The sequence below is a fragment of the Seriola dumerili genome, unplaced genomic scaffold (genome assembly GCF_002260705.1).
Source record: "Seriola dumerili isolate Sdu_G_001 unplaced genomic scaffold, Sdu_1.0 BDQW01000149.1, whole genome shotgun sequence".
NCBI classification, from domain to species: Eukaryota; Metazoa; Chordata; class Actinopteri; order Carangiformes; family Carangidae; genus Seriola; species Seriola dumerili.
Genome location: NW_019174404.1, coordinates 17,105,951 through 17,133,323, shown reverse-complemented (window position 1 = coordinate 17,133,323; position 27,373 = coordinate 17,105,951). Strand labels below are relative to the sequence as shown.

General features: G+C 39.7%; 1 protein-coding gene across 2 annotated transcripts in view; it reads left to right on the top strand.

Moving 5' to 3' along the window:
• Positions 1–1,910: 1,910 nt before the first annotated feature.
• sntg2 (syntrophin gamma 2) overlaps positions 1,911–27,373 on the top strand; it is an 88,053-nt gene continuing 62,590 nt past the window's right edge. For both annotated transcript variants that reach the window (XM_022750583.1, XM_022750582.1), the window contains exon 1: positions 1,911–2,249. In XM_022750583.1, coding sequence (XP_022606304.1) covers positions 2,181–2,249 — 69 coding nt within the window. In that variant the 5' untranslated portion in view covers positions 1,911–2,180. The remainder of the gene's footprint in view (positions 2,250–27,373) is intronic.

Below are 27,373 nucleotides of genomic sequence, written 5' to 3'. Positions count from 1 at the left end.
TCTTAGTGATTTGTGGAGCTTAGTGGTTCTTTTTTCTATTCTTGTTGAGAGAGAAAGTAAGTGTGTTAACACAGCTGCCTTGATTTATTTTTGAGGCTGTACAGCAATCAAGTTTGACACAGTCCATCAGTACTGTTATCAGCGTATTTACTAAAGGAACCTTAGTACAGTGGATTGAAAATGCATTTCTGTATTGTGAGCATTACATTACATTTTCTTTAGATGTATTTTAATATATTAACTGCTTTATTTAAGGGGTACATAAAGTGTGGTATGTACATTGCCTTAAGAGAGTATCCATGCCCCTTTATTTTTTTCACATTTTGTTATGTTGCAGCATCATACCAAAATAAAAAAGTAATTTTTGCTAACCCTTTTGCTATGACACTTGAAATTGAGCTCAATTGCCTCCCATATCTCTCTTGATCATCTTTGAGATGTTTCTAGACCACCTGTGGTAAATTCAATTGATAGGACATGATTTGGAAAAGCTCACACCTGTCTATATTAAGTCTCACAGCTGACAATGCATATCAGAGCAAAAACCAAGCCATGAGGTGGAAGGAACTTTCCTGCAGAGCTCAGAGACAGGATTGTGTTGAGGCACAGATCTGGGGAAGGCTACAAAAACATATCTGCTGCATTGAGGGTTCCCATCAACACAGTGGCCTCCATAATTCTTAAATAGAAGGTGTGGAACAACCAGGACTCTTCCTAGAGCTGGCCAAAAATCTCTTACTCCTGAGCTTTCTTTCAAACATTAAAGCTTTTTTTTTTTTTTTTTTTTTTTTTTTTTTACCTTTGCGGCTCTGCTCTGCCTGTAGAAATGTTTAAATAAAACCCAAGGATGCATACTGAATTCGAACTAGCCAACAAAAGGTTGAGGGAGATTTCGCTGAAATCCATAACAAGTGCTAGAACATCATCTCATCAGATTTTGCAGGTAAAAATATAATTCCAGGAGTGGATGTCTGTCATTGAAGTATGAAGCTAAAGTAGTATTTTGTAAGAATCACACCTTTTCCAATCCTCTGATAATACCTTTTCATACTCTCTGATGATAGTGCTTTCCTGTAATATAGTGCACTGCAGCGGTCCATTATTGTAACCCTCCCAGATATATCTAAACCTCTAAACCTGAGCATAAAAAACACAAAGGAAAAGTCTATCACTAATTATAGACTTGTAGCCATACAAAGTGAAACCATCTGTCAGGTGCAGTGTGCACTTAGGTGTTTGAGAGTCTATTTACAACCTCTATTACTCCTGATAGTGTGATGGTAATGGGAAGAAGTGCCATATTCTTTGTATAGACCTTTTCATACCTCTAAAATCCAAAGTTAAACCTGAAGGTTGTAGGAGTCAGACAGCAACACCGGTTCCTTCAGGCCAGTGATAAGGAGTCAATGTTAAGGCTGGCTCAAATAATCATCTCTGACCCATCTCCCCTCCACCAGAAAAATGAGCAAGGCCCGCTCCCCTCAAGCCATGCCTGTAAGTGTTCCCAAATGTCCACAGAAACTAATGTGTGCCAGCACCCATTAAGACCTAACATGCTCAGGGAAGCTGGCAAGCTTCACCTGAACACAGAGTTGAAGGACTGACTTCTAGTCAGCTCTACGCTGATCTCTCATTTTGTTGTTTTGTATCTTGGTGATGCAAGACTAATTTAACTGACTGTAATTTACCCCACCAATATAGTGCTACTACCGCCACTCCTGGCACTAATTAAAGACAGAAAAATGATATATAGCCGTGATTTATGCTGATTAAACGCCATCATGCACCCAGAATTTAAATATCAGTGAATGGGTTAACGTCCTGTGGTTTGACGCAGGAATGGTTAATGGGAGGACAGGCAGCAGGTGGAGAGACATGCAGACTGATGAGCAGCAGCAGACGAGCCACAGTGCGCTGACAGTTAGGGCTGAGCCGGAGAAATAAGCAACGATCGCTGTGACTAATTTGTCTCTGCAGCAGGCAAAATTGTTGTAATTGCAGGATACACGCAGCTTTACATGTTTGAAAAAAAGCCTACTAGAGCGCATAGGCATGGTTTCTCCGTCTGACTCTGTCGTTGAACGGGACGCCGGTGAATAACACTTGCATTGAATTGCTGGATAAATGACTTGAAAAACTCTCGTCGAAGTCAGCGGACAGAGAAAGCGGTTTTATGGGAAATGAATGTGACCGGGAAACAGCAACCTGAGCTGATCGAGCGACCCGCCTGCCTTTTGGTTCCAACTTCGGCAAGTAAACCTGTTCATTAAGATTTATTTGAATAAACTTAAAGCACAGATCAATTTGTCCTATTCCCTTGAGATGCACTGTGTGAAGGGGCAGCTGCACGCCGTGCTATTCTTTGATGTGCAGCGTGAACTCCAGACTACCTTTAAAAAAACGATTCTTTAGCTTTCCTTACTTACAAACACTTGTGAATTGTTATCTGGCTTTCAGATGTAAATCCTTTCCGAATCAGTAGCAACATCTGCATAATTCGGCCTATATCTAAAAAAACGTGGCGCTCTTACATGACAAAACTGACAACTTTTATAAATAGCATTCAAAAATAAGTCGCTGTCCATCTCCAATGCAAATAACGTTACATCTGCCAGGGCGGGTGCAATCGATGTGTACGAGGCTACAAGTTTGGAACAAATTTCGTTGAAACAGGGCAGTGCATCGTGTCCCATTCATCGTAACATGTAAGCCGAAACCACTAGAAGACTATGCCAATTTCCTAAAGTTCCTCTGTCTCGTTGTTAAAGTCATGTTATTTGAATGATAATCAAGTACACGTTGGATTAGTGGATGCGTGAATGGAGGCTGGTGGGACGTTCCTTCCTTGTGGTGAAACGGCGCGTTTTGGTTGATTGTAGTTTGATGGGTTATATGTCATACAGACACAAACACTACAGTGGCTTAACTCTTATAACTTTATATTTTTTGGACGTTTCTAACAGGATGGTGTCAGGATTGGCTTTACTTCCCAAGAGATCTGAATGACCAGTAGCCTCTCTGTGTGTCTGTGATTAAAATATAAAACAGTTTCAGTGAGTGCCAGATTAATGTATTGCCAGATCCCTGTACAATTCTTGTTCCTCAGTTATGTGATGACTGTGCCATTATTTACCTTTGTCAGACACAGACATTTATGTACTCTCTTCAGAACTTAATTGGGTACTGTGGTTAGGCTACTTGAACAAGGAAACAAATGATTTTGACCTTTTTTATTAACCTTTCATATTCACTGTGTAGGCTGTTTAAAGCAAAATCTAACACTCGACATCATATGTGGCCTAAAACACAATCTAACCAGAAACGAGGGGAAATTATAATATACATAGTTCTACATCTTTGCATGGACACCTTCCATTGCTTTCCTGTCCCCTTAAGTCATATGTAAAGTTTTTTAATATTTACTTCAGTAAACAGATCCTCTTGGTCTAAATATAACCCATCACTTGCAGCATGCAGTTCAAGGGCCGGCCTCTCATTGCCTCCACTGGACACATAGCACCTTTAACTTCAGTAGTCCCTGGAGTCCTGCATTGTGGGCACTTTCTGTTCACAAAGCATTTGCTTTTAAAACTGGATACCTGAGCCTCAAGGGACACTAGTCTGCAGCTTAATTCTGCTTAGAGTGTGTTCAGTTTTCACACACATCCCACTCTCCATTTACCACTGACGGCTGATGGCTAAAATTATACAGTAAGCAGAGTTTTTTTCTTATTGCAGTGGACTCTCCCACAAACACTGTTATGTCTGTCATGCCTGTCATCATGCACATTTATGATCACCTGGTGTGCAATCTCAGGGTGTTAAGCACGGGCTTGATTGTGCTTCCACAGTAATTAAACTCAGGATTTTGCAGGTCCTTAAACCATTTTAAACAGAAAGGCTGCGATGGGCTCAGTTTTATGGCTGAATTAATGTGGACAGTTGTGAAATATAATAGTTTTTTTCACATGTAGTGTCCTATATTATCTTATCACTGCATTCCTGACATTCCAGAATATTCAAGACCCTGATTTTGCAACACAAAATGCATTTCTAATGCTGTGGCAAATACTATTGGGCTTCATGTCCCAATGCAATTTATTTCCTGGGATCCAGTTCTTACTCTGCCAATTTACATCAACCCTTATAAACAGGTCATGTCAGCCTCGTCTCTTAATTATTTGTTTTTGGAAATGACCTTCAATCAAATTCAGCCTCTGGAACAAGCTCTTTAAAAATCTTACATTTTGCTTTCTGAAACATGCAGATAAACTGACTCCACTTCAGTGATTGGCAGTCACTGATAAATTAGATAAAAGGCCTGGAGAGGCACTCCTCTCCTCTTTTTATTGTCAGGATTGCACACTCGGTGCATATTAGTTGTCCTCTAATGATGAAGTTTTCGAATCCTGATTAGTATGAAGATTCTCAGTAATCCAAGGCACAGGAGAAGTAAGAGGTAAATCAAAGGCAGCTTGCTATTTAGAGTAAAAGCTGGTTCAACAGTTGTTAAGATACAGTAGACTGGTTCCTCCCTTCTAAACAGGTCTGTGCCTACAGTGTATGCGTGCATCGCTCTGGTTGTGTGTATGAATTGTATGTCATGGTATATTAGTGTTGTGATGGACAGGCAGGGCTGCAGTGTTTTCCTGCCTCCCTATGCTGGGAGAAACTAAAGCCCGTTCTTATTTCAAGCGGTGTCTTTGTTATGTGAAAACGTGAAAATGCACAATGTACGTTTCTGTAGACATCATTCTCTGTCATTGCAAACACTACAGAGGTTCATGAGTTGCATCGGCTAATTTTAAATCTATTACATAAGTCTGTATGCAAATTACTTCCTAAGATCTTGGTACAACTAGCTAGTTTCAAACCAATGATTTACTAAATGAGGTTGCACCAAGACACATTCAGGTGTCCACTACATGGCAGAAAGTCCCAAAAGGCCTGGTAGGAAAGCTCAGGAGAGCAGCTGTGTGCTGCTATGAATGGAGGTGGGGATGGTTAACCAGGTGTACGTTTGCAAAATCAACCAGTTAATCTTTTTTTTAAGTATATTTTTTTGGGCTTTTTATGCCTTTATGATAGCACAGTAGAGAGAGACAGGAAATGGGGAGGCAGAGAGAGGGGGAATGTCATGCAGTAAAGGGCCGTCCAATGCGGGATTCGAACCGGGGCCGACTGCAGCGAGGACTGTAGCCTCTACATATGGGGCGCCTGCTCAACCCCACTGCACCACTCGACGGCCCAACCAGTTAAACTTTTTAAGTCTTTTATTTTGTAAAACTGTAAGAAACACAGTTTGAAAACGCTTCAGACAAAACATGAATCTCACCACTTGTGTTGCTTATCAAAGTTTGGTTTTCTGAGTGTGGAATGGGCTCATTGTTGCCTCTTGTAGCTGCTGGGGGGGGGGCAAACCACTACAACCGTGGTTCTCACCACCCATCAGGTACCAGTGGGTGTTTTCTGCCCTCTGGCCTCAGGGGGCAGTTATGAGCCCATTACGGCTTAGTGCACCACAACGAGGCAAAGAAGACAAATTGACTTGGACAAGCAGTAGAAAGGTGAGATTTATGCTTTATTTGAAGCCTTTTCAAACTGTATTTTCAGATTTGCTATAAAGAAGGATGATTTTCAGGATTATGGTTTGGTTTTGTGCACGATATACAAAAGAAATTGTATTGTGATTATTTTTGGCAGATATTGCGATTGCAATACGAGTCATGATTTCAGTTGAAATGATGATTTTTGCATTTCATTTTCATTGGAAAAAAAAAAATCAAAAATGATGATGTGAATTTTGTTGGGCCTTTTACCAAACAAGCATGTTCGCTTATGTGTGGAGAATATGATTTGTAGGCCGGGGCATCTCTGTAACTCGTGGTGCTAACAATACGCAACAGTGTTGTGATATATTTTACCTTCATCCAAATTATTATTAGTCATCAAGTAAAACAGTAAATTTGAGGTATTTTGTGTCATTTTTATTAAATGTAATTTATGTTTAATACATTATTAAGCATGAGTATTTCATCAAGTGTCACTCTTGAGTCAGATGTGTTGACAATATTTAATACATTTTTCCTCTTAAGTCTAAACGGGTCATACATTAGCAAGTTAACGTTAGCATTTCCACTTTGTAGCTACGCAACCGTTACACTTGAAAGTTAATGGGTGAAAATATTTATTAGTACATCTCAAAGTAAGAACTTATTCACTTAGTCATGCTGTCTGTTTTTGATTTATTAATGCTAAATGTCCACTTAGTAAACACTTAGGCTAAACTTACAAAGAGCTGGTGCAATAGGCTTGTTGCCAATTTACTTCCAGGATTTAACTCGCACTTAAATGAACCACGTGTTGACTATGTTCACAATTTCACAATCCTCCTGAGAAGTAAGCATGACAGCTTCCTCTCTGAGCAAATATGCTAAACAATACTGCCACTAAAATATTTAGAAAGGTTCAATAATTATTCACACTCAGCCTTACAGGACTGCGCTGACTGTTGGTGATATCGACTTGTTGGTCAACATAACCTTTACAGAAGGAACAAGCAGCAAAGACACCCCAAAACTCAGATCACAACAAATGGGATTAAATAGAAGGGGATTCAATATGATGTCAGACAATAAAACTTTGGCTCGTCGCAGTTTAAAGGCATAAAAAAATAAGTGACATGCATGTCATATAAAATTTCCAGCCCCCTGTGGTCACAGGCCTGAGGGTTTGTCTTGGCAGGAGCTGCAAAAGCATAATTAAACCCCAGTGGAGTGTGAAAGTCGATGCTTTTGTATTCAGAAAGTCAATCATATTTTAACCAAATCACTCCTGTTGGAGCATGAACATGTATTCTCTTTAGCTTTTCATTTTTCCTGGAGCTACTCAGGTAATTGGAAAAGGACACAAAACAGTCAGCCTTTATATTGTAAAAGTGAATTTCAGTTTCTTTTTAAAAAAAGGTTACATTTAGTCTCTTTCATTGCCTGAACAATATTCAATTTTCCTCCTATCACTGGAGTCAGGCTCTTCAAAGTGAAAAGTATAATTTAATGACCCTCGAGTGAGAATGCAAACACGTGGCACGTTAGTTGACCCTTTCAAGAATTTCCTCTTTATGCTGTTAAATGTGTAATAATACTGTACAAAATCATTATATATATAGATATCATTTCCTGTCAGATGACTCCACATTTTTACTTTAATCTCCTTATGGCGTATGAACTAATGGCAGGTGGTACCCATGAGATTGGTGAAATGGGCCAAAGGGCAGAATCCAGTGTTACATCATAAATTAGCCTTTTTTTTAAAGCTTATAATTAGTCTCTGTAGGAAGTGCAAAGATACATATATAATACAGTATTATGCACAGTCATATTCCATTATTCAGCTAACTACAAAACCAGGCAGTAATTAAAGTCTTAATTAGATGGTGTTTTAATTTTTAAAATATCAAGAGGATATGTAGTGTCATAAATCCTGATACATCAAAACAAGTAGTGCTGTCACTGTTAAGAACCTTTCTTGAAATGTTTCCTTAGCAAATAAAAGGAAACTCGTCCCCTGCATTATTAATACCCACAGCGTTTCATTAGCATTTTTATTTAGATTCAAGGCAGGAAACTTATGCATTTTAATGTCCCCATTCATTTCCAAGTGAGATATAAAGAAATCTGCCTTGTCCCTTCTACCCAGCTGATAGTGGATTGTTGTGGACAGTTTTCTCACCACTTCAGACAGACAACTGCACTTAAAGAAAAAAAAAAATGCACTAAAAGCAGTTGTTTGGTGTCAGAGGATTCGTATTTGAAATGGGAATAAAAATAATTTTTAGAAATATAAACAGTCCCACATTAGTTCCTCAAAATCTACATTCACCCCAAAGTACTCCTCCCATAGTGCCAACGTAAAGACACCCATCCCCCATTCAAACCACACTCCTGATTTCACTGCGTTTTTCAAAGTGTATTCTTTATTTCATCGAGTCCATGACAGATGGAGGGAGACAAAACAACACGCACATTATACTCCAATATCAAAATAAAAGGTACATTTTTAGAAAATCTTAGGACAAGTTGGACTAATTTCTTTCATCTAGTTATCTTTACTGCTTAACAAACCACATGTAATAATCTCACACATGTTGGATGGATTTGGGATGGGGAGATTATCACACAGTCGACCATGCTGGTATTTGAGCAGTAAAACTCTGTGAGACAAGCCTATTCAAACAATGAATATACAATAGAGAGGAAATACATCAAGTGCTTTTGATTCCCCATGGAGCCACTCTGAGTGGAAGATTGAACAAGGATGACTGCGAAAGATGTATAATACCACATTTCAGTGAGTTTGGTGCACATGGGGAGAGCTCCATCCTGGCTACAGTTTATTGACCTTGCAGGATATTGACATACAAGCGTGGTGCTGCATACAGAGGATTTACTGATGCATAGGGAAATTATCTACCTAATGCATATAAGGTAATTTACCTACGGAGTTATTTAAAGGAGGATTTGTGACATAGAAACATCAAATAAGCACGTTTGCCATGAAGAACACAACTCCCACATCATTACACGCCTAGTTGCTTTCCTTCAAATCCCGTCTTTACATTTCTAGTGCCTCTGTTCAGACAAATATGTATTTCTCAATTGTTGGTGAACATATAAAACAGCTTCATCTAATTCTCAGCAGCCACATTTTTACATGAGAAACTTGATGTTCATCTTTTATTAATGATTTACTTTGAAGCAACGGTTTGACATATTAGGAAAGACACTAATTTGCTCTTCTGCCAAGAGTTGGATGACAAGATGATACTCTCATGTCTGTATGCCAAATATGAAGCTACTGCCAGCAGCCGGCTAACTTATCTCAGCACAAAGACTGGAAACAGGGCAAAACAGTTAGACTGGCTCTGTCCAAAGACGATAAGATACACCTCCCAGCAGCGGCTACAGCTCACAAATTAACATATTATACTGTATCATTTGTCCAATCTGTTCAAAGACCAAAGTGTAAAAATGACGATGTGTGGTTTTACAGGCAGTCACTGCGCCTGGACAAGAAATGGTCTGGCACACAACCTCCGTGACCACTTCATCACATCATTTTTAAACTTTGGTTCATTGTATGAATGTATCATTATACATGTTAATTATGGAGTTTTAGCCTTTTGTTCCCTTAGAAGCGAGCCAGGCTGTCAGTCTTCTCATTTAACTCTCTGCAAAATAGCAGATGCGAATATTCCCCAAAAACTTCAAATAGTCAATTATGTGTCAACACAACAAATTTTTGACTTGTACTTTCAGTCAGAACAAACAAGCCTTGAAAGAAAATTTGCAGCTAAAAGAGTTAATGTATGATAAAGAACTAGAATTACTGCCTTGTGGTTGTTTGCCTCAGCCAACCAGTCAAGTTGCAGGAAACACAGTCACAATCTTCCCTTCCTGAGTTAGAGCCTTGAATAATGGCCAGAAGTCTTTTTGCAGAACATTATGATGTCACAGTGAAGCTGACCTTTGACCATCTGGATATAAAATATCATCACTTCATTTTATCTTTACAGACATTTGTGTTAAATTGTGTCACTAGTTTATGAATTTGAGTTATGGCCAAAAAACTTGTTTAAAGTCACAGTGACCTTGACCTTTGAACTTGGACCACCAAAATTGAATCAGTTCATCTTTTAGTCCAAGTGAATGTTTGTACCAAATCTAAACAAAAATACCCTCAAGGCAATCTTGAGATATCACATTCAAGAACCCAAAACCGTGTTTTCGGAGTTCACCGCACTCTTGACCTTTTTGACCACCAAAATCGAATTAGTTCATCCTTGAGTCCAAATGACTGTTTATGCCAAATTTTAAGAAGTTCCCTCAAACAGTTCCCTGACATATCTCTTTCACAACAATTGGACAGATGGACTGTCAACCCGAACGCATAATGCCTCTGGCCCTGGCTGTCGCCGTCGCAGAGGCATAACGACAGACTATAAATTAGAAAGTGGCAATTTAGGTTTATGAAAATATCTTTACATAAGAAATTATTTGATCCATAAGAACATTAAAAACGTATATATAAATAAAACAGATATTGCTAGTTAAAGCTATTTGTACTGCTCTATAATAACTCGAGTGTAACCAGTCTGTACAGAGTCACGCACTGTGTATTTACTGTACCACAGTCAGAGGCTGCTGCAGGTTTCCCCAGCACCTCTGAGTCATAAGCTCTTGCTGTGTTCAAAAATACATTAAAAACAGATTGTGGAGACATGCTGCTGCATTGATGAACATAATCTGTCACTATAAATGAGATGACTGGCGACTTTATGCTTAACCTTTATAAAAAGGCGCAATCATTGTATTGGCATTTAAAGTAGGCTAAGTCAGTTCTGCGGTATCTGAATGTGAAGACAGTTTTTCATATGTAGTTTTACCGCTTTGTTGCTAGCAATCTTGGGTGAGAGTGTGTCCCGACTGAAAGGGGTTCAGTTCCAGTAAATGTGGTAATTAGGAGCGTGGTAAAGCCGTGTTAGGAGAACTGACCAAAGTTGTCTCATTTAAAATGATAGATTATGTTTATGAGCTGTATCTCTGGGCTGTTTTTCAATGGATTTTTGGAAAATCCTTTAATAAGTTGGACCGTTTTTAAATTTAAAATTACCAGGCAGCATTGTGTGTGGGTACTGGCAAACCAGAGGTAATGTGCCACACAGTTGGGCACGATTTCTCAAACGTGCATGTTTGCAACTTATGACATGTTTGCAAAAAAAATGCAAGCTCACAATTTGCAAAATGTATGCTTGCAGTTTTGCTGTGGAAGCCAGACCTGTCTGCATATCAACTATTGCAAATAAATGAGAATATGCCCCTTATGCATCTATTTCTGATAGTTGTTATAAATACAGCAACTGTCAAAGTCGTAGCTCTCGGCTTGAATTCTTTTTTTTTTAGGTAGTTAACAGTGGAAAAAATCCTTTTCTAAAAGAAATGGCAGGTAAATTTAGATAATAAACTGTACATCAGTAGCTATTTGAGTGCTGACACAACCTTGGATAACCACAGGGTAGTTTTAATTTTCCTCAAAGAAGAGGACATGCTGAATAGAGTGCTGGGTTTTTTTACAGCTCCACGCAGGCAACAGCCGGAGCCTCGGGGCATTATGTTGTCAGGTTGTCCGTCCGTCTCATTCTCGTGATCGTGGATGCTCAGGAACGCCTTGAGGCAATTTCTTCAAATTTGGTACAAACGCTCACTGGATGAACTGATTTATATATTTTGGTGGCAAAAGGTCAAAAGTCATAACTCAGGAACTGAAGGGGGAGATTGTGACTATATTTCAAATTCGGTTGGATGCTCAACAAGTGGCACTTATCTTGGGTGTGCGCCTTGCAACTGTGGTCATTGTATAGATCGTTGAAGATGTGTGTGAGACTCATGCGAACACACATGCATGTAAACTGCACTGGACTGGCCGAGGCATAAAGCTGCCAGGCGGTGACTCTATTTGCTTACAATCCTCTCTCCTCAGTCTCAGTCTGATTTTAAAATGTGCAGATCTTTAAAGGATCCAGATAAAGGTGTTCTGCTTGTAGTAATTGTGACACCAGGCTGCAAACATTACCCAGCACTTGTTATACACACTGCTCAACCATTTCCTATCAGAAAAAAACATGTTGTTGCTGTTGTAGTGCTGCTGAGGCTGTATGTATCCAAATGTCTGACTCTAAGCTGACCACGATGAGACCATGATAAAACTATGAGTTATTAACTGGCACAGTTTTTCTTGTTGGTGTATAGTTAAATGATCTAGACTGTTGAGAGTGTGGGCGTTGGTTTGATTTTTCTTTTTCTTTTCCTTTTTTTTTTTTTTTTCAGCCTAGTCAATATTTCATACTCATTAACAACCTCTAGCTTCAGAGGGATGTGGTTTTGTTGTGTCTGGCCTGTAGCCAGAGAGAGAAAATTGTTAGTGATGTGTGGTTATGACTCAGAGACAGTCCCACTGATCAAAACTCATGAATCATGGCTTAAACTGTATGAAATCCATGATGAGGGGTTTGTAAATGTTAAACTGACCTGATGGAACTAAAGTATGATCCACTGGGGCTGCACAGTGCATTTGGAAAATGTTCGGACCCATTCAAATTTTTTCACTTTTTTTTTTTTTATGTTGCAGCCGAATGCTATAATAATAATAATAATAATAATAATAATAATAATAATAATAAAAATAATAAAAAAGTTCCCTTATCAAGCTACACTCTATACCCCATAATGACTGAATGAAATTTAGAGAATTTTGCTAATTTATTGAAAAGGAAAAACTGAAATATCACATTGACATAATTTATAGACACTTATTTATTACACTTGATATTTATCTCAGGTGCCTCCATTTCTCTTTATCATCTTTGAGATGTTTCTACACTTTGATTGGAGTCCACCTGTGGTCAGTTCAGCTGATTGGACACACACCTGTCTATATATGGTCTCACAGCTGACAGTGCATATCAGAGCAAAAACCAAGCCATGAAGGGGAAGGAACTTCCCTGCAGAGCTCAGAGACAGGATTGTGTCGAGGCACAGATCTGGGGAAGGATACAAAAAAAAAAAATTTCTGCCGCATTGAACAACCATCACTGCAGCACTCCACTGATCTGGGCTTTATGGCAGAGTGGCCAGACTGAAGCCTCTCCTCAGTGAAAGTTTGCAAAAAAGCACCTAAAGGACTCTCAGACTGTGAGAAACAAAATTCTGTTGGTGTGATGAAACCAAGATTGAACTGTTTGGCCTCACGTTTGGAGGAAACCAGACATGATATTTAGAATTGGTCGTCCTCTTGGAGGTTACTCCTCATCTCCACACAGGATCTCTGGAGCTTTCTTACCAAGGAACCCCCCCCCCCCCCCCCAATTACTCAGTTTGGCCGGGCAGCCAGCTCTAGGTAGACTCCTGCTTGTTCCACACTTCTTCTGTTGAAGAATTGTGGAGACCACCGTGCTCTTGGAATATCTGGTGCTACAGAAATGTTTTTGTGTCCTTCCCCAGATCTGTGCATATCGACACATTCCTGTCTCTGAGCTCCGCAGGCAGTTCTTTTGACCGCTTGGTTCGGTTGTTGCTCTGACATGCATCGTCAGAGGTGAGACTTAATTTAGACAGGTGTGAGCTTTTCCAAATCATCTCCAATTAAGGGAACTGACCACAGGTGGTGTAGAAACATCTTAAAGATGATTAAGAGAAATGGGAGGAACCTGAGCTAAATTTAAAAAGTCGCAGCAAAGGGTCGGAATACTTATGTCAATGTGATATTTCAGTTTTTCCTTTTTTAATAAAAAGAATGTCTAAAATTTAGTTTTTACTTTTATTTTAGCATCAGGCTGCAACATAAAAAAAATGTGAAAAAATTGTAAAGGGTCTGAATGTTTTCTGAATGAGTAGATTAAGGGTAGAAAAGCTCTTTGTTGCATTCCAGTTATTGTGGAGGTTGGATGACTCTCCCAGACGCTATGTGATTGATCTGGACAAAAATATGAGCACCTGTAGAGCTCTGCACTGAGCTCAGGCTGCTGCCTATGTGTCTGCATATCACTGGTGTGCCTGTGTGTGTGTGTGTGTGTGTGTTTAACTTGACAGTTATGTTGCTTTTTAAGGTTATCAGTGTCTGAAAAGTTTTATTTCACCGCAGCCGAAGTGAACTCAAACGTCATCTCTCTCCGTATCAGAAAGGAGAGATTGGGGTGGTGGAAGAGTCAGGAGAGTCAGGAGAAGCATGGTTTATGAAATCGGTGTACTGCACAAAGAACCAAAGTCATGATGTCACGAGCCAGCTAGTGTTACACTAGCTTCTGTAACTCAGTACAATTCAACATTTCATTTATCTTTCTGGAAAAAAAACAACCCAGAAGTGTGCTCCTGAGGTTTACTTTCCACATTCCAAGACAACCCAGCTCCACTGCAGCAGTCTTTATAAGAATCTGAGACCTCTGTGATTGAAACAGAATTAATAGCAGCTCCCATGGAACAAAAAAAAAAAAAAAAAAACTACAAATGTAGCAGTGCGAGTCTTTTTAAGTCATTTTCTCCACCTTTCTAGTTGTAATCTCTCATGTCTAAGAATTTGTACAGCGTTCAGTCCTCTCTGTGGTACTTTTATTTACAGACATGTCGGAGCTAGTTGCGGTTACTCGGTTACTCGACTCCTCAACTCGCTCATGGACCTGCCTCCTCTGTTGAACTGTAACTTTTAGCCCATGAACATCTAGGGCTTTTGGGAAATGGTTTTCATTCAAGGCACCTAAAAAAGAACTTTAATATTGAATGAGGAACAATATTAGACTCTTTTTCAACAACAACAACAAAAAAAAATACCATCCTTATCTAAACATAAGACGCAATGAACATAATGACATGCTATTGAGAGACAGACTCTGTTCCTCAGCTGGATTTACCAATGTTAAAAATGTCAGTGGGATTTTGAATGAGGTGTTCTCACTTCTGGAACAGAATCCAAAGTTTTGGTTTCACTTGGCTCTTGTAGTTTTAACCATGTGCAGACCAAAGCTGCAGTCACACCATGAAGTGACATTTTTCTCCTCCAATGTGAAATTGGTGAGTGCAGAAGCTGGGTGATGTGGCGGCTGGTCGGTGAACTCCTGTGACCGCTGTGCTCTAGTCAGTCTCAATAGCTCTGGACCCTCTGTTTTACATCCTTCTCTTGTTTACTTCTATTGACCCTTTCGCACTGTTTTGTTCAAGGTTAGGTTATTAAAGAGGAAAAATAAAGCTCTCCAAGCTAATGACCTTGTTAACCGACAGTTAGCTTGTTAACTTAGCTGGGTTGCCAGCGGGTCAGTAAGTTCACAGTTTATTCGAACGACATTTATACCATGGACTCCTGCCTCACAATGCTGACTGCAAACCATCTTTTGTGAAGCAGCATCAACAGCGAAGGTTAAATAAAAGTCTATTGTGCGACACAGAAAATAAGCGGCAGTAGCGTCCTTTATTGTGAAGTCCCTGGCTCTGCATCCCCTCAAAGGTACGAGAATAATTCCTTTGGAGGTTTTTTGCGATTTTAAATCCTTATGTATCCAGGCCCTCTGAGGTCAATAAATAACTAATGTAGGTTTCATTTGAACATTAAGCAGGGGGTCGTTGGGTCCTCCCCAAGAACATTTTGAGCATCAAATACTTCATGTCCTGCATTGTGTTAAATTTTCATGCACTAATTTTTGTCTTTTCTGCATCAATTTATGGTGGATTCAAGATTAATTTTATGTTTGTAAAAAAAAAAAAAAAAAAGGGGGAAAAAAGCGATTGCAACTGTAAATTACAGAGAAGCAGAGTTTCCATGTTTTATTTGAGGGATTGCACATCCTAAATATTATGGGGGATGTATCCCATGCCCCCACCCCATCTAAAATCTATGCCTTTACCCACATCCGAATCAGTCATTTTATATGAACACATAAGTGCAATGCCACAGTGATTTTGAATAATATCCAGAAGCAGTTGCACAAGTGAAAAATATTTATCAGGGTGGCCTGGATGTGTGACTTCATCGGTTAGACACATGGCCACATAAACTCACTTGGAGGGCCCTAGGGCAAAAATGGGTGAGGGTTGAGTTCCAGTAACTAATTTTGGATCTACTTTCTCGTCAGACTTGTTAAGTTCCGATACAAAGGAACCGTTCAACAAAATTTCTGTCCGTCCTTACTCTTTTTCTGTCAGTAGAGAACAATGTAGAAAACATTCAAATAATGTTATTCTCACTTTTAACTGGTGCTGACTCTTCAAACGTTGGTAGATATGATCAGTTGAACCAAATAACTTTGTTTCTTTAATGACTAAAGTAAAAACTTTGCTGTCTGGTTATCATACTCCTTCCAAACACGGTTCTGCCCTCGGCCACAGATAAGTGAAAAGAAACACTTCAACATTATGACAGTAGCGCGCAGTGGCCTTTTTGCTTTTTTAATGTTTACTACACCAATGACAAAAATATGGACCAGGAGAAAACAGACCTTTTCCATGACAGTATCACAAGCAAATATCTCTTAAATTCAGGGCCTGTTCTGTCTCATGATTTTGTTCTGCCTGTTTTTCCTGCACTGAAAGTCCCTCTGCATCTGTCTGAACATCTTCACCTTTCACCTTCTTGGCTGAGGGAGTATGGGATTATCCCTTTGATCTGACACTAAACGTATCAAATGTGCAGTATGGAGGAAAATATCTCTATCTTTTTATTATGACTTCACTATAGGCATGAATGCCTGTTTGATTTCTATCACCACCAAGCCTGGCAAATACTTAAAAGCTCCAGCTGTTTCCATGACCATGGGAACCCTGACAATAGTTGACCTATATGAACTCTTGCCTGTTTGTCTGCCTCTCTGTGTCGATGACTGCTACTTCCTGCATGAAGAAGTTCACATTTTAGCAACTTAAACTGCCATTATGCATATGGTCATTTTGTTCCTGACTAGTTTCATGTGAACCAAACACAAATCAAACAAGAGAGGATTCTGTTAATTGCTGAACTCACTTCAACTGCACACTCTCTGCCTCCTGTGGTTTCCTGACCTACTCAACAAATAACTACAATTAGTTGACTATTGTTTCATTACTGCTTGTGGTCAGACTGAATCAAATGTATGAAATCCATAGTTGTCGACCTAACTCTTAAACTTTCCTTAGTGGACATTAAGACCTAAGGCGCCCCATAAAAATGGTTCTTAAAGCTGAGCATTGTTTGAAAACGATCTCCTTAAACCTGAGGGTTTTCTGAAAAAGTTGGCGTTCACTAAAACCTTTATCACACAGCCTCTGAAGCAGAGAGAAACATTAAATGAAAACCATTTGAGATTTTAGAGCTTTGACTTTTCTTGTAAATCTTTGGCTTTGCCTTGGCAATTGGGTATTGCTGGAAAAAACAAGCACATTTGTCAAGATTTAAGGTCTTAAATGATTTTTATTTAATGTTTCCATTTGCTACAGAGGCTGAGAAATAAAGCTTTTAGTGACAGCAACCTCTGAGATGTCCCTCACCCTGAGCCTTGGCCAGCTGGTTAGCACCTCAGCAGGTCGAAATCTTTTTCTGAGTCTTCTGAGTTTTCGTCGTTTTCACCTCAGTAACTGTTTACTCCGCTTCAGTATCGCCCACCTCCGTCCTCGGTAGGTAGCGAGCTTTTACGAGCAGGCAACATCACCTTAAGATTAGTTAGCAAACCAGCAAACAATACTTCTAATGGTAAACTTGAAAAACATTTCCTAATGGCTCCCAACCTGCTTGGTTTTGATAGTTGAGTAAAAATGTCCTAATATCAGACCTCCTCCTCCTCCTCCTCCTCCTCCTCCTCCTCCTCTTCTTCTTTCCCCTCCTGGCTCCTCCGTGGTTATCAACCAGCCTGTGGGCGCACGTCGCCAGAGGAGAGAAGGAGACGCTGCTGACTGAGATGACAACACTGTGTGTGTGTGTGTGTGTGGGGGGGGGTCTCGGGATAATTACGTTTGCCACAAAAGAGCCAGTGGTTGTATGAACTCATAATTCATATTCATATTTTGGGAGTAAAAAAGACCAGTCTTGAATAAAAACCACCTCCCCTCCCCCTGTCAGAGACATTGTTGCATCTATGAGTAACTTAGAGGTTTTTCAAAATAGTCCTCTGCTTCTATTTTATTTCTTTTTTTTTGGGGGGGGGGCAGATAAACTCACCTGGAGGGCCCTAGGGCAAAAATCATCTGTGGGCCCGCTGTCACACCCCCCGCCCCCCCCCTCCCAACCAACCACCACCACTATGAACAGAGTCAGAGCATAGGAGTATAAACGTAATTAAGTAAAATATTAGAACTACCACAAGGCTCTTCTACTTTGAGTTGCAGTTGCTGTTTCCATTTTGGATCTAGTTTCTGGTCGGATTTGTTAAGTTCTGATGCCAAGGAACTCTTTTTCTATCAGAGAGCAATGTAGAAAACATTCAAATAACTTTTTATCTGGTGCTGACTCTTCAAACGTTGGCAGATAAGATCAGTGGTACCAAATAACTTTGATTTTTTTAATGATTAAAATAAAAAATTTTGTTGTCTGGTTTATATACTTGTTTCTCTCCTTGGCAGCAGATAAGGGAAAATAAACGTTTTAACATTACGACCGTGAGTGGAAACAAGTCTGTATTTTTGTAGTTCAGCAACACCACGGTGATGACTGAATAACTGAATAGTTTTTATGCAGGTGTCATACAAAGATGCCCAGCCCGCATCGCTTACAAGACACTGCTTCCATTACATGTAAGAGAAAAACAAATTAAAACACAAATTAAAATAACAGATATTTTCAGATTGTGAACTTAATAATTATCCACCAGCGTTTCCAGTGTTAGGAGCAAGTACTTAGTGAAACATACCGTTTGTAAAGTAATAAGGCTGCACCTGTCATTTAAATGTGTCTGACAAAGTCAATCAGCGTTTCATATTTCGTGCTGCTTCAGATAGTAGCTACAGATTTAACATTAATTAGGCTGCCACTAAAAACAATGTCAGCCTTTTCAGGGAGAAACAGGTGATTACAGATCAAAAATGAGTCTTTTAGGTTTAGTTATTCATAACTCTATTTACTTGTGAAAAGAGGAAAATAAAAAATCTTAATTGGATTTAATAAAGCATTTGAAAGGATTTGAATATAATAAAATGCTGTGAACCCCAGCCCCAACTTCTTTAAAAACAGGCCTCTAGATTGCGTAATGGTGCGGGACGTGGTAAAAGTGTCTGTATGTTTCAACTGTGGAAATGTTTTGGCTCTACAGGAAAGATGTACTGTGGGTTGAACCTCAGTGCACTCATACAGTGCTGTGGTCAGAACAGCGGTGCTTCATTTCCAGTGAACTTGGAATGTGGCACTTACTGAAACAGTCGATAAGAATCACTCTAAACAGCAATTTCAAGCTAGGAAAAAGAAAAAAAAAACGCATCCTGGTGCTCATGATCCACTGAGCATTTACAATTTTTTTTTCCCACCTCTGTTGTGCCAAGTAAGATCTCTCTCTCTGATTCATTTCTTTCAAGTCTGCAAAGTGTACTTTACCCCCTCCCATTGGAACTGCGATACCGTGGTACAAACACTATAAACAGTCGAGATGGTGGTTGAGACATTTTGCAGCCGCTGCCTCAAACAATTTAGAGGTGCTGCTGTTTCTAAAAAAAAAAATTGTGCCAATTTCTCTTCAACCTTATTTCTTTTTTGCTTCCTGTTGTAAAAAGACTGTTGGTGCTTGTGCTGTTTGCTCTGGCAGATGCACTATAGTTCCATGAAATCTGGTCAGCTACACACGATGTAAATTACATTTTGGGGGACAATAGTCTGTGTTAATTATTATTCCAGACAGGCTTCCAGTTTAATAAGTCATTATCAACTATGGTCCCAGGAAACTCTCAAACTCTTCATTGCTCTACGTCTTTTTCTGCTCAAGAACACTGTCGGTGGTTTTCATTAAAAGTTGCGATATTGAAACTGAGTGAGAATCCAGCGTGTATTTGCTCCGGGGGGCAGAGCAGTTTTGTTTACTTTTATCTCCCTTCTTGTGCTGGGATTGCTGAGCCTTCGCTGACCACATGCAGCTGGAATCGGAGCCCATGATGAGGCCTTGGTGCCTGGTGTCCTGTGGTGTCAGTTGCCTGGTGAAACTACACAAAGTACTCGGCATTTGCAGCTCTTCGTTTAATCAGCTTATTGTTACTCACTCATTTCTTTTTTTTTTTTTTTTTTTTTTTTTTTAACCATTCTTTCACCATTTGCCGTGGTGCATTCAATGGCTCTGCGTAGACGTCCGTGACATTGCGAGCGGGCCAGGGCTGTGTCGAAATCTCACAATTTGTTTTACTTTGATCCGAGCCGTGCTGACCTTTTTCGCGTGTGCAGCCAATTAATTTATCTTTCCTGTGCGTGCTCTCTCTGTAATGGGAATAAAATCATCAAATCAACAAAAAGACACACACTCTCCTCCTCGAGCACAGCACCAATGCGATCTCCACTGGTGACATGTTCGTAAGCACTCCTCAACCAAGTGTGACCAATCTGTCTAATCACCGACTGTCGGGTCAAATTGCACTCCAATTCACGGAGGACTGAGAGTGTGAACCATGTACACAAGGAGAAGCTTCAAACATCAACAAAAACAAGGCCTCAACCTCCTCCTGTCTTTGTGATTTGAGAAGTCTCCACAGGGGGTGAGCCGTGAGGTCTGTCTGTTGTTTAACCCCTTCCCTGCTGAGATTTATGAGACTTATTATACTTCAGAAAAGACAGAACAAACAAAACATTTGAATGTGCTTAGATTAGATGAATGTCTCTAAATTGACCATGCAAACATCAGGATTGTTAATTGTAATAGTCGTGCATGGTATACCGGTACTAAATCAAATCAAATCACATTTATTTATAGAGCATGTTTAAAAGCAGCAAGCAGCTGACTGAAGTGCTGTACACCATCAAAAACAGACACAGAGAACACAGCGAATCAAAACATCAACTCACCACTTATGAATGATCAATTTATACTCAATCAATCAATACTGGTTATAGTAATCATGGCATGTACATTATCGTCAATACTCAGTTGTATTGTTAGAAAATGCCCTCAGAGTTCAGAACTGTGTAGGTGCATTGAGGCTTATTAAATGCTGTTTAGTGAGAGAGGTTGCAAATACAAAGTTAACGATCAAAGATCACAACCTGAGGCACAGGGGGCATCAGATTACTGCATACCGTGTAGAAGCTTTAATAACATTGTGACATTGATCTGATTGTTTACAATAATCCAGTTATTATGTTATGAATGTACTAATTCATTTGCCACATGTATAAAAAATAAAATCCCAAAAACTAAAATTTATTGAGCATGAAAATAATGAACATAAATGCCATTAACTGTAAATCTGGTACGTCATGGTGACGGGGCTCAGGATTATCAGCCTGCACACTGCAGTGGTGCACTAAAGTACACTGAACACAACACACCTCCTTGGCAGAGGTCTGTGCTCTACAGAGCAAATGTTCCAGGTTTCTGTTTGGTCAAATTAGATTTAAAAATGACAACTAATGAGAACAGGCTCGTGCTATTGTTTCAGCATCAGTATTTAGTCGGGTATCGTCTCAAAGACATCATTTTGGAGTCATGACAATATACTTTTTTTTTTTTCTCTAATAAAATTGATCTTTGAAAATATTACTTGCCGTTGTTCATAATTTATGTCACTCTCTGGAGTGAAGTGCAGATGAGACCTTTTGGCCTGTGTCTGACTGATGTGATCTCTGAGTTCACTCACCTACTGTGTGTGACACTCCCAGACCAAACTAAGTAACTATACATGTTCCCCCTCTGGCACAATTTGTACTTTGAACATCTATAATGTATACGCATATCTTTATCAGATTATCCTTCAACATTGTACATATATTCCTCTCTGTACTACTGAGGTTTCTGTGACTCATCATAACTCTCAGTGAATCTTTATTTATCTCAGCAACATTTTTCCTCAACACCTTCAATTTCATTTGGTCGTGTGAAGTTCTGAAGAAAGCTGTTTGAACTTTTGAAAACTTACGCTTAGTTGAAATGTGACATAGACGTCATCACAGGTTCCAAATTTTGGACCAAAACCAAAACAAAAGAGCACTTTCATGTTCACGAGGCACCATCTGATCAAAGCTGGTCACGAGTCCGCTCAGGTATTAGACATATTGACATGACCTGAGACTAGCTGCAGTCTAGCAGGACCTCACCAGAGTCCATTAGTCTAGAGATTGGTTCCATTTTTAGATCAGGTTCCAAGTTGTTAAACTACCCAACTTTGTTGAGGTCCATGGCCAATGAATCCCTTATTGAATCTTTCAGTCATGATCTCTACAGTCTTTTTTTTTTTTGCCATTTTATATCACTACAGGCATCTGCAAAGGGCAAAAAGAACTAAAAACTGATACCAAGATGTGCTAACTCAGTGACACAGTTGTTAAAAAGTCTGACTGACTAAACATGGTCCACATTAACCTCACAGAAGTCGATGTGAAATGCAGTTTTGACAGGGAGGTACTCAGTGGGGAATGGCATGTCTGCTTAAATATTTATTTACCGCCCATCATGTTAAAGTATGAATTTGTGGCGTTTTTGCTAACTTGAAAATGACGACTGCTCCGCCTCAGCTGCTGGTGTCCCACCTTAATCTGTGACAGCAGTGCAACAACGACGACCTCCAGGTGCCGTTAAGTGCCTCGTGCACACTGTCAAATCAGCCATTTTTATTGAGTTGATATTTACTGTATGATACAGTACAATAAATTTAATTTCCGCTGTTTGTTTTTATTTTTGCAACTTTAGCACAGCCCTCCCCTCGTGTGAAGAGGAAATGTTGTTTTCCCCACAACAAAAGAAAAACTGAGTGAGGACAGAGTTAATGAATATAACTATATATAGCTATATAACTATACTCCATCCCTAGTCTAGACTGATCTGGTCTGAATTGTATTCTTCATTGGATTTCAATATTAGGAACAGAGTGGACCTGCAGAGTCCTAATGTGACTCTCTCCTGATTCCCAAAGTTTCAGCTGAGGAGCTGATGAAATGACGTGAGATGATGTTTTTTTTTGTTTTTTTTAAACAAAGTTTTGGCTTGTTCCAATATCTGAAGCTGGGCTTCCATTGAGAAGCCCTTTGCATGTAAATTCTCTCCAAAGCTTGGGTCTCACAAACATTTTCCCTCTTCTTTCTCTCAGAAGCTGATCATTTTTTTTAGACGATATGATTCATCCACATATTAAAAACAAATACAGCTTCAAATATAACCATAGGCTTCAGTCCAAACCTCCCAAACAGGGACACCAGAGTCACAAAATCTGGACATTTTCGGCTTCACAAAGGCAGGATTTATTGCATGGCTACTGTCCTGGGCTGCATTAGGTTTTGTGCTTCACCCCCCACAGTTTGGCCATAAGGTATTAAAGGAAAAGAGGACACATTTTGACCACAGTCAGCACGATGCATATGATATGCTGTCACAATATTTTAAATCAGTTCAGCTTTGAATATATTGCAAATGCATGCGCTTCTGCAGTAGCTGTGTGATGTGAATGCTGAAGGTGTTCCCCCCCCCCCCCCCCCCTCACTGGACTGAAGACTTTCTGACAGACTGCCTAAAGAGAATACGAGACCAGCGTGTGGTGTCTAACGAGATTGTTTTGTGTACGGGTGTCCCACAAGGCTGCTTTTATCCTCTCTATTGTTTTCAGTCTATACAAATGAGATGAGGTTGCAAGATGGCACCATAGTTACACAGTCACACATGAACAAGCTGGCAGAAGCACAGGGCTGGAAAATGCTGGTTCTTTATTTGGGGACATCAGTTCCCACTTCCCACACATTTTCTCACACTATGGATTTCTTTCTTGAGGGCCCCATCACTAATTGAAAATGTGAAACTAATCCATATTAACCATAGGAATCCAAAAGCCCCACCACTGCATTAAAAACAAACTAAAAGTCAACCAAAGGTCTTTTTAAATATCCCCCTTAAGGCCAACCAGCTTTGCTTGGATATGTTCTAGCAACTTTTGTAGTTTGCTACTGACTACAGCATGTGCTGTATAGTCTGTAGCTGTGTCACGATTCAGAGGTCGCATCCTTTGGAGGTTGCATTTGAAGACTGATTGCGTCACAGCGGCGCAACTAGGCCGTCCCATTTGGAAGTTTTCTTGCTTTGTGGCGCAACAGTAAGGGCGTACACAGCTGGTGATGCAAATCAGAAATCCTCCTTAGGCTAGAACGTCTCATTCCGGTTCAGCCTTCGTGGTCTATGACGGCTGCAAAGACTGCGGCTTCGTGGACTGCTTCCTCTTAAGCCCCTGACTTGGGACACAGCTTATGAATGTCGATGAAAGGCGGAGCCATTGTGTTGTTAAGTTTGTATTCCCCTCAGAAACAAGAAGCTAATTATTCGAGCTTGCTAAATTTAGCACTGATTCCCACTGGACATTACTATATGTTCAAGATGACACATGCTGAATGCTGTTTCTCCTGCATTAGCTCTCAAAGCAGGCTTAGGTCTAACTAGCGTTAGCAGCCTGTCTTTTTGAGGGTCATGACACATGACAGGACTGTCATAACTCCCAACTGCAGGTAGTCCTGTCACCTCAGTGTTGTGTGACTTGATTCCTGACCCTCAGTTGTTACCAAAAATGAATGCCCACTCAAGAGCACACAGGTTTTGGAGAATTTCTACCTGGTAATTGCAGTTTTGAAAAAATGAGTCAAAGCAGGAACCAGGGATATTTACTGATTTCTGAGCAAACATGAAGTTTGATTTTAAGAAGGCTGGTTTTCTTTAGGAAATTAAAGTTGTATTGAGTTGAGTTAGTCAAGAGTTTGTCAGTTTGTTAGAAAGTGTTCTTGCTTTTGATATGAAGTGCACAAATAAACTCGTTTCTCATTCTCTTTGTAGTTATTCCCTCAAAATGTCAGTAGCCAAATAAAATGTGTCTTTTATCTGTGGTGCAGTCAACCTCTTCAGCAGAATTATGTTAAGTTTCTATCTGTGGGATTGTTTACGTGTATGTGGATGCCACATGTGATCTGTTGTTGACAAGTCCAAAGAATTTTGTCTTGCCATGGCCTGACAGTGAAGTTGCTGTGACAGTGAAGTCGCTGACGTAGGCTGTCATCAAACTTTTACACTTGTTTTTGAGTCTCTTGAATGCATCCACCGTACATTTTCACAAGGCCTTGAGATGAAACTTGTCATCTGTGGTGGGAACAGAGCACGACCTTCATTTCAAAGTCTCTTAAAAGAGAATTGGTTGACCTCACTCACATAGCCTACTGATTGTAACCTTTTTTGCCCACTCAAAAGTGCATTGTCTATGAAATGGTCAGTCTTCTTCTATTATACTGAAAACAACAACAGCAGCGCAACGAACCACTTCCATTTGTATTTTTGTCCTCCTGTTTGTCCTTTTTGCTGAATGCCAAATGTATGATGATAAAGAAATAACCTTCACTATTCATATTCACTTCTACATATGAAAAATAATTTGTCCTTTTGAGATGAGGGCGAGCAATGGAAATATTCAAGGATCAGTAGTAATAAGTCTGCGTTGACTTTTTTTTTTTTTTTTTTTAAATGTATTAAAACACTATGGACATGTTTGGTGTAAAGCACTGATAAAAGGGTTAAAACTGTAAGGTACTCCACATAGTGCACTATTATCAACAGTGTTGTAGGAGGCATTTGATAATACTTCAGCCCAAAGGGAATCCTAGTGGGTTAAACCTGCTACAGTATCAAATGAAAGAGGGGGTGGACACAATAACTGAAATACAAACGAGACGTGCTGCAATAAACCGCATCTTTGTGAAGCCTGTAATGCTTAATTCCTGGTGAGACGGTGTTGAAAACCTCCTGATTCTACTCTATAGTAACCTTATGAAGCCATTGCAGGTGGTGGTATGGACTGTATAGTCTTTGTGTTCCAGTTATTTTATCCCCTCCTTGCACATTTAGCAGTTTTTTTTTTCTTTACACTTCGGTCGAGTCACTTCAGTTCAACTGGCAATTGTTTTTCCATCAAATATCGGCTGTTGTCCTTTCATATGTTTATATGTCAGCTCATCCATCAAAGCCTATTTACTCCTCTGGCGGGATTTTGATGAAGCTTGTGCAAACAATGTAACTCATCACTTCAATACAGCATCGTCAAACATAGACCAATATAACAGTGGAGGGGGTCGGGCGAGGGGGGGGACTTAATTGTTTGTCGATATGATGTATTAGACATCACAGATGGGATCATGACAAAACTTGAGGAAATTATGCATCTCACTGCGGCGTGTTTCAAAATTATATAGACTAGAGCAGCTATTTTTAAAGAATGGAGTTAAATGACACATCAGGCTTCATTGAATCTGGAGCTTTGCATGTTTACTGTGGAATTTATTTTCCATGCACCTCCATTAGGTTAAACCAGCAAGGGTCGGTTTGCCAAGTAATAATAACATATAGTATCCCAAAAATGCTAAACTGGGTTGCTTTGGTGGCCATAGGGTAATGATGAACAACAGTCTTAGCGCTCTACTCTCTCTCTCTCTCTCTCTCTGCTCTATGTTTCACCTAGTTAACATGTTTCCTTTCATTTCCACATATTTTACTAATCACTCCACTTTTTTTATGTCCACTAGTCATTAATACACAATGAACAAGGAACATAACATGGTATTTTAACCTCTTGAATATCATCTGCTCAGCAACATACTTTGAATACAAACACACATCTTTGAATGACACACTAATGTGTAGTTTCATCTAAATAATTAAAAGTGACACTGCCTGAGTAGAGTTTTTTTCCTGTTGGATGATGGAGTAATTGACTCTTTGAATAACATTGATATAATGATAGTAATAGTAACTGATGAGCAGCTTCCCATGCTGCTGTAATGACCTGTTGTTAGCTTGACATTTCTACTTACTGAAGGAATAATAGAATACATCTCCAAAGTTGCACAGATGTATATGTATGATACAGGCGTTTCAGGGGAAATTTATTATGGTTTGAAGACTTGTCAGTTGGATTCTACAAAGGCAAAGTAATTAAAGTCATACCACTTTGTTCTATGCTTGGCCCATGTTCCACATCAATATCACAGTGAGTGCAGAAGCTATAGACCAGTGGTTCTCAAACTGTGCTGTTGCATAGCTATAATAACGGTGTGCCTTGTGACAAATCCATTTGATAACCACTGAGTTAGCTAGCCAGCTAAAGAGCCCTCTTCTTCACTAACCCGAGCTTGCAGGTGATTCAGTCCTGACTGAATCTGCTGCTATAGCAACAGGTGACTCTTCCACCTCCTCTAGCCTCACGTGCATGTCCTAAACTCTCATTGTTTTTGAAAACGCTTCTTATATCCATAGCCGTAGCTTGTTTGCTACCACCAGATGCCAACAATAGCCCTGTAATATCTCTCTCTCTCTCTCTCTGTCTCTCTCTCTCTCTCTCACTCTCTCGCGCTCTCACACAAAATGTGAGTGTGCTAAGTGGTCTTTTTTTTGACTTGGCTGATTGGGTTTTGCAAAAGTTTACAATACTGCCATTAGAACATTTACAAGTCTTAAAAGTATAAAAAAAATCTAGTTGTGTGATAAGTGGTCTGAAGTAGAACGATGAAAGGATCCAAATGTCCTTGCTTTTTTGATAAACAATATCATATTATTTTTAAGGGCTTTAATGCATGATTGAATTGACTCAGGGCTACAGCCAACAAACACAGGACAGGCCTCCCACTAACCCGTAAGATGTAAGCAGCAGAGTGTGTGAAAAGT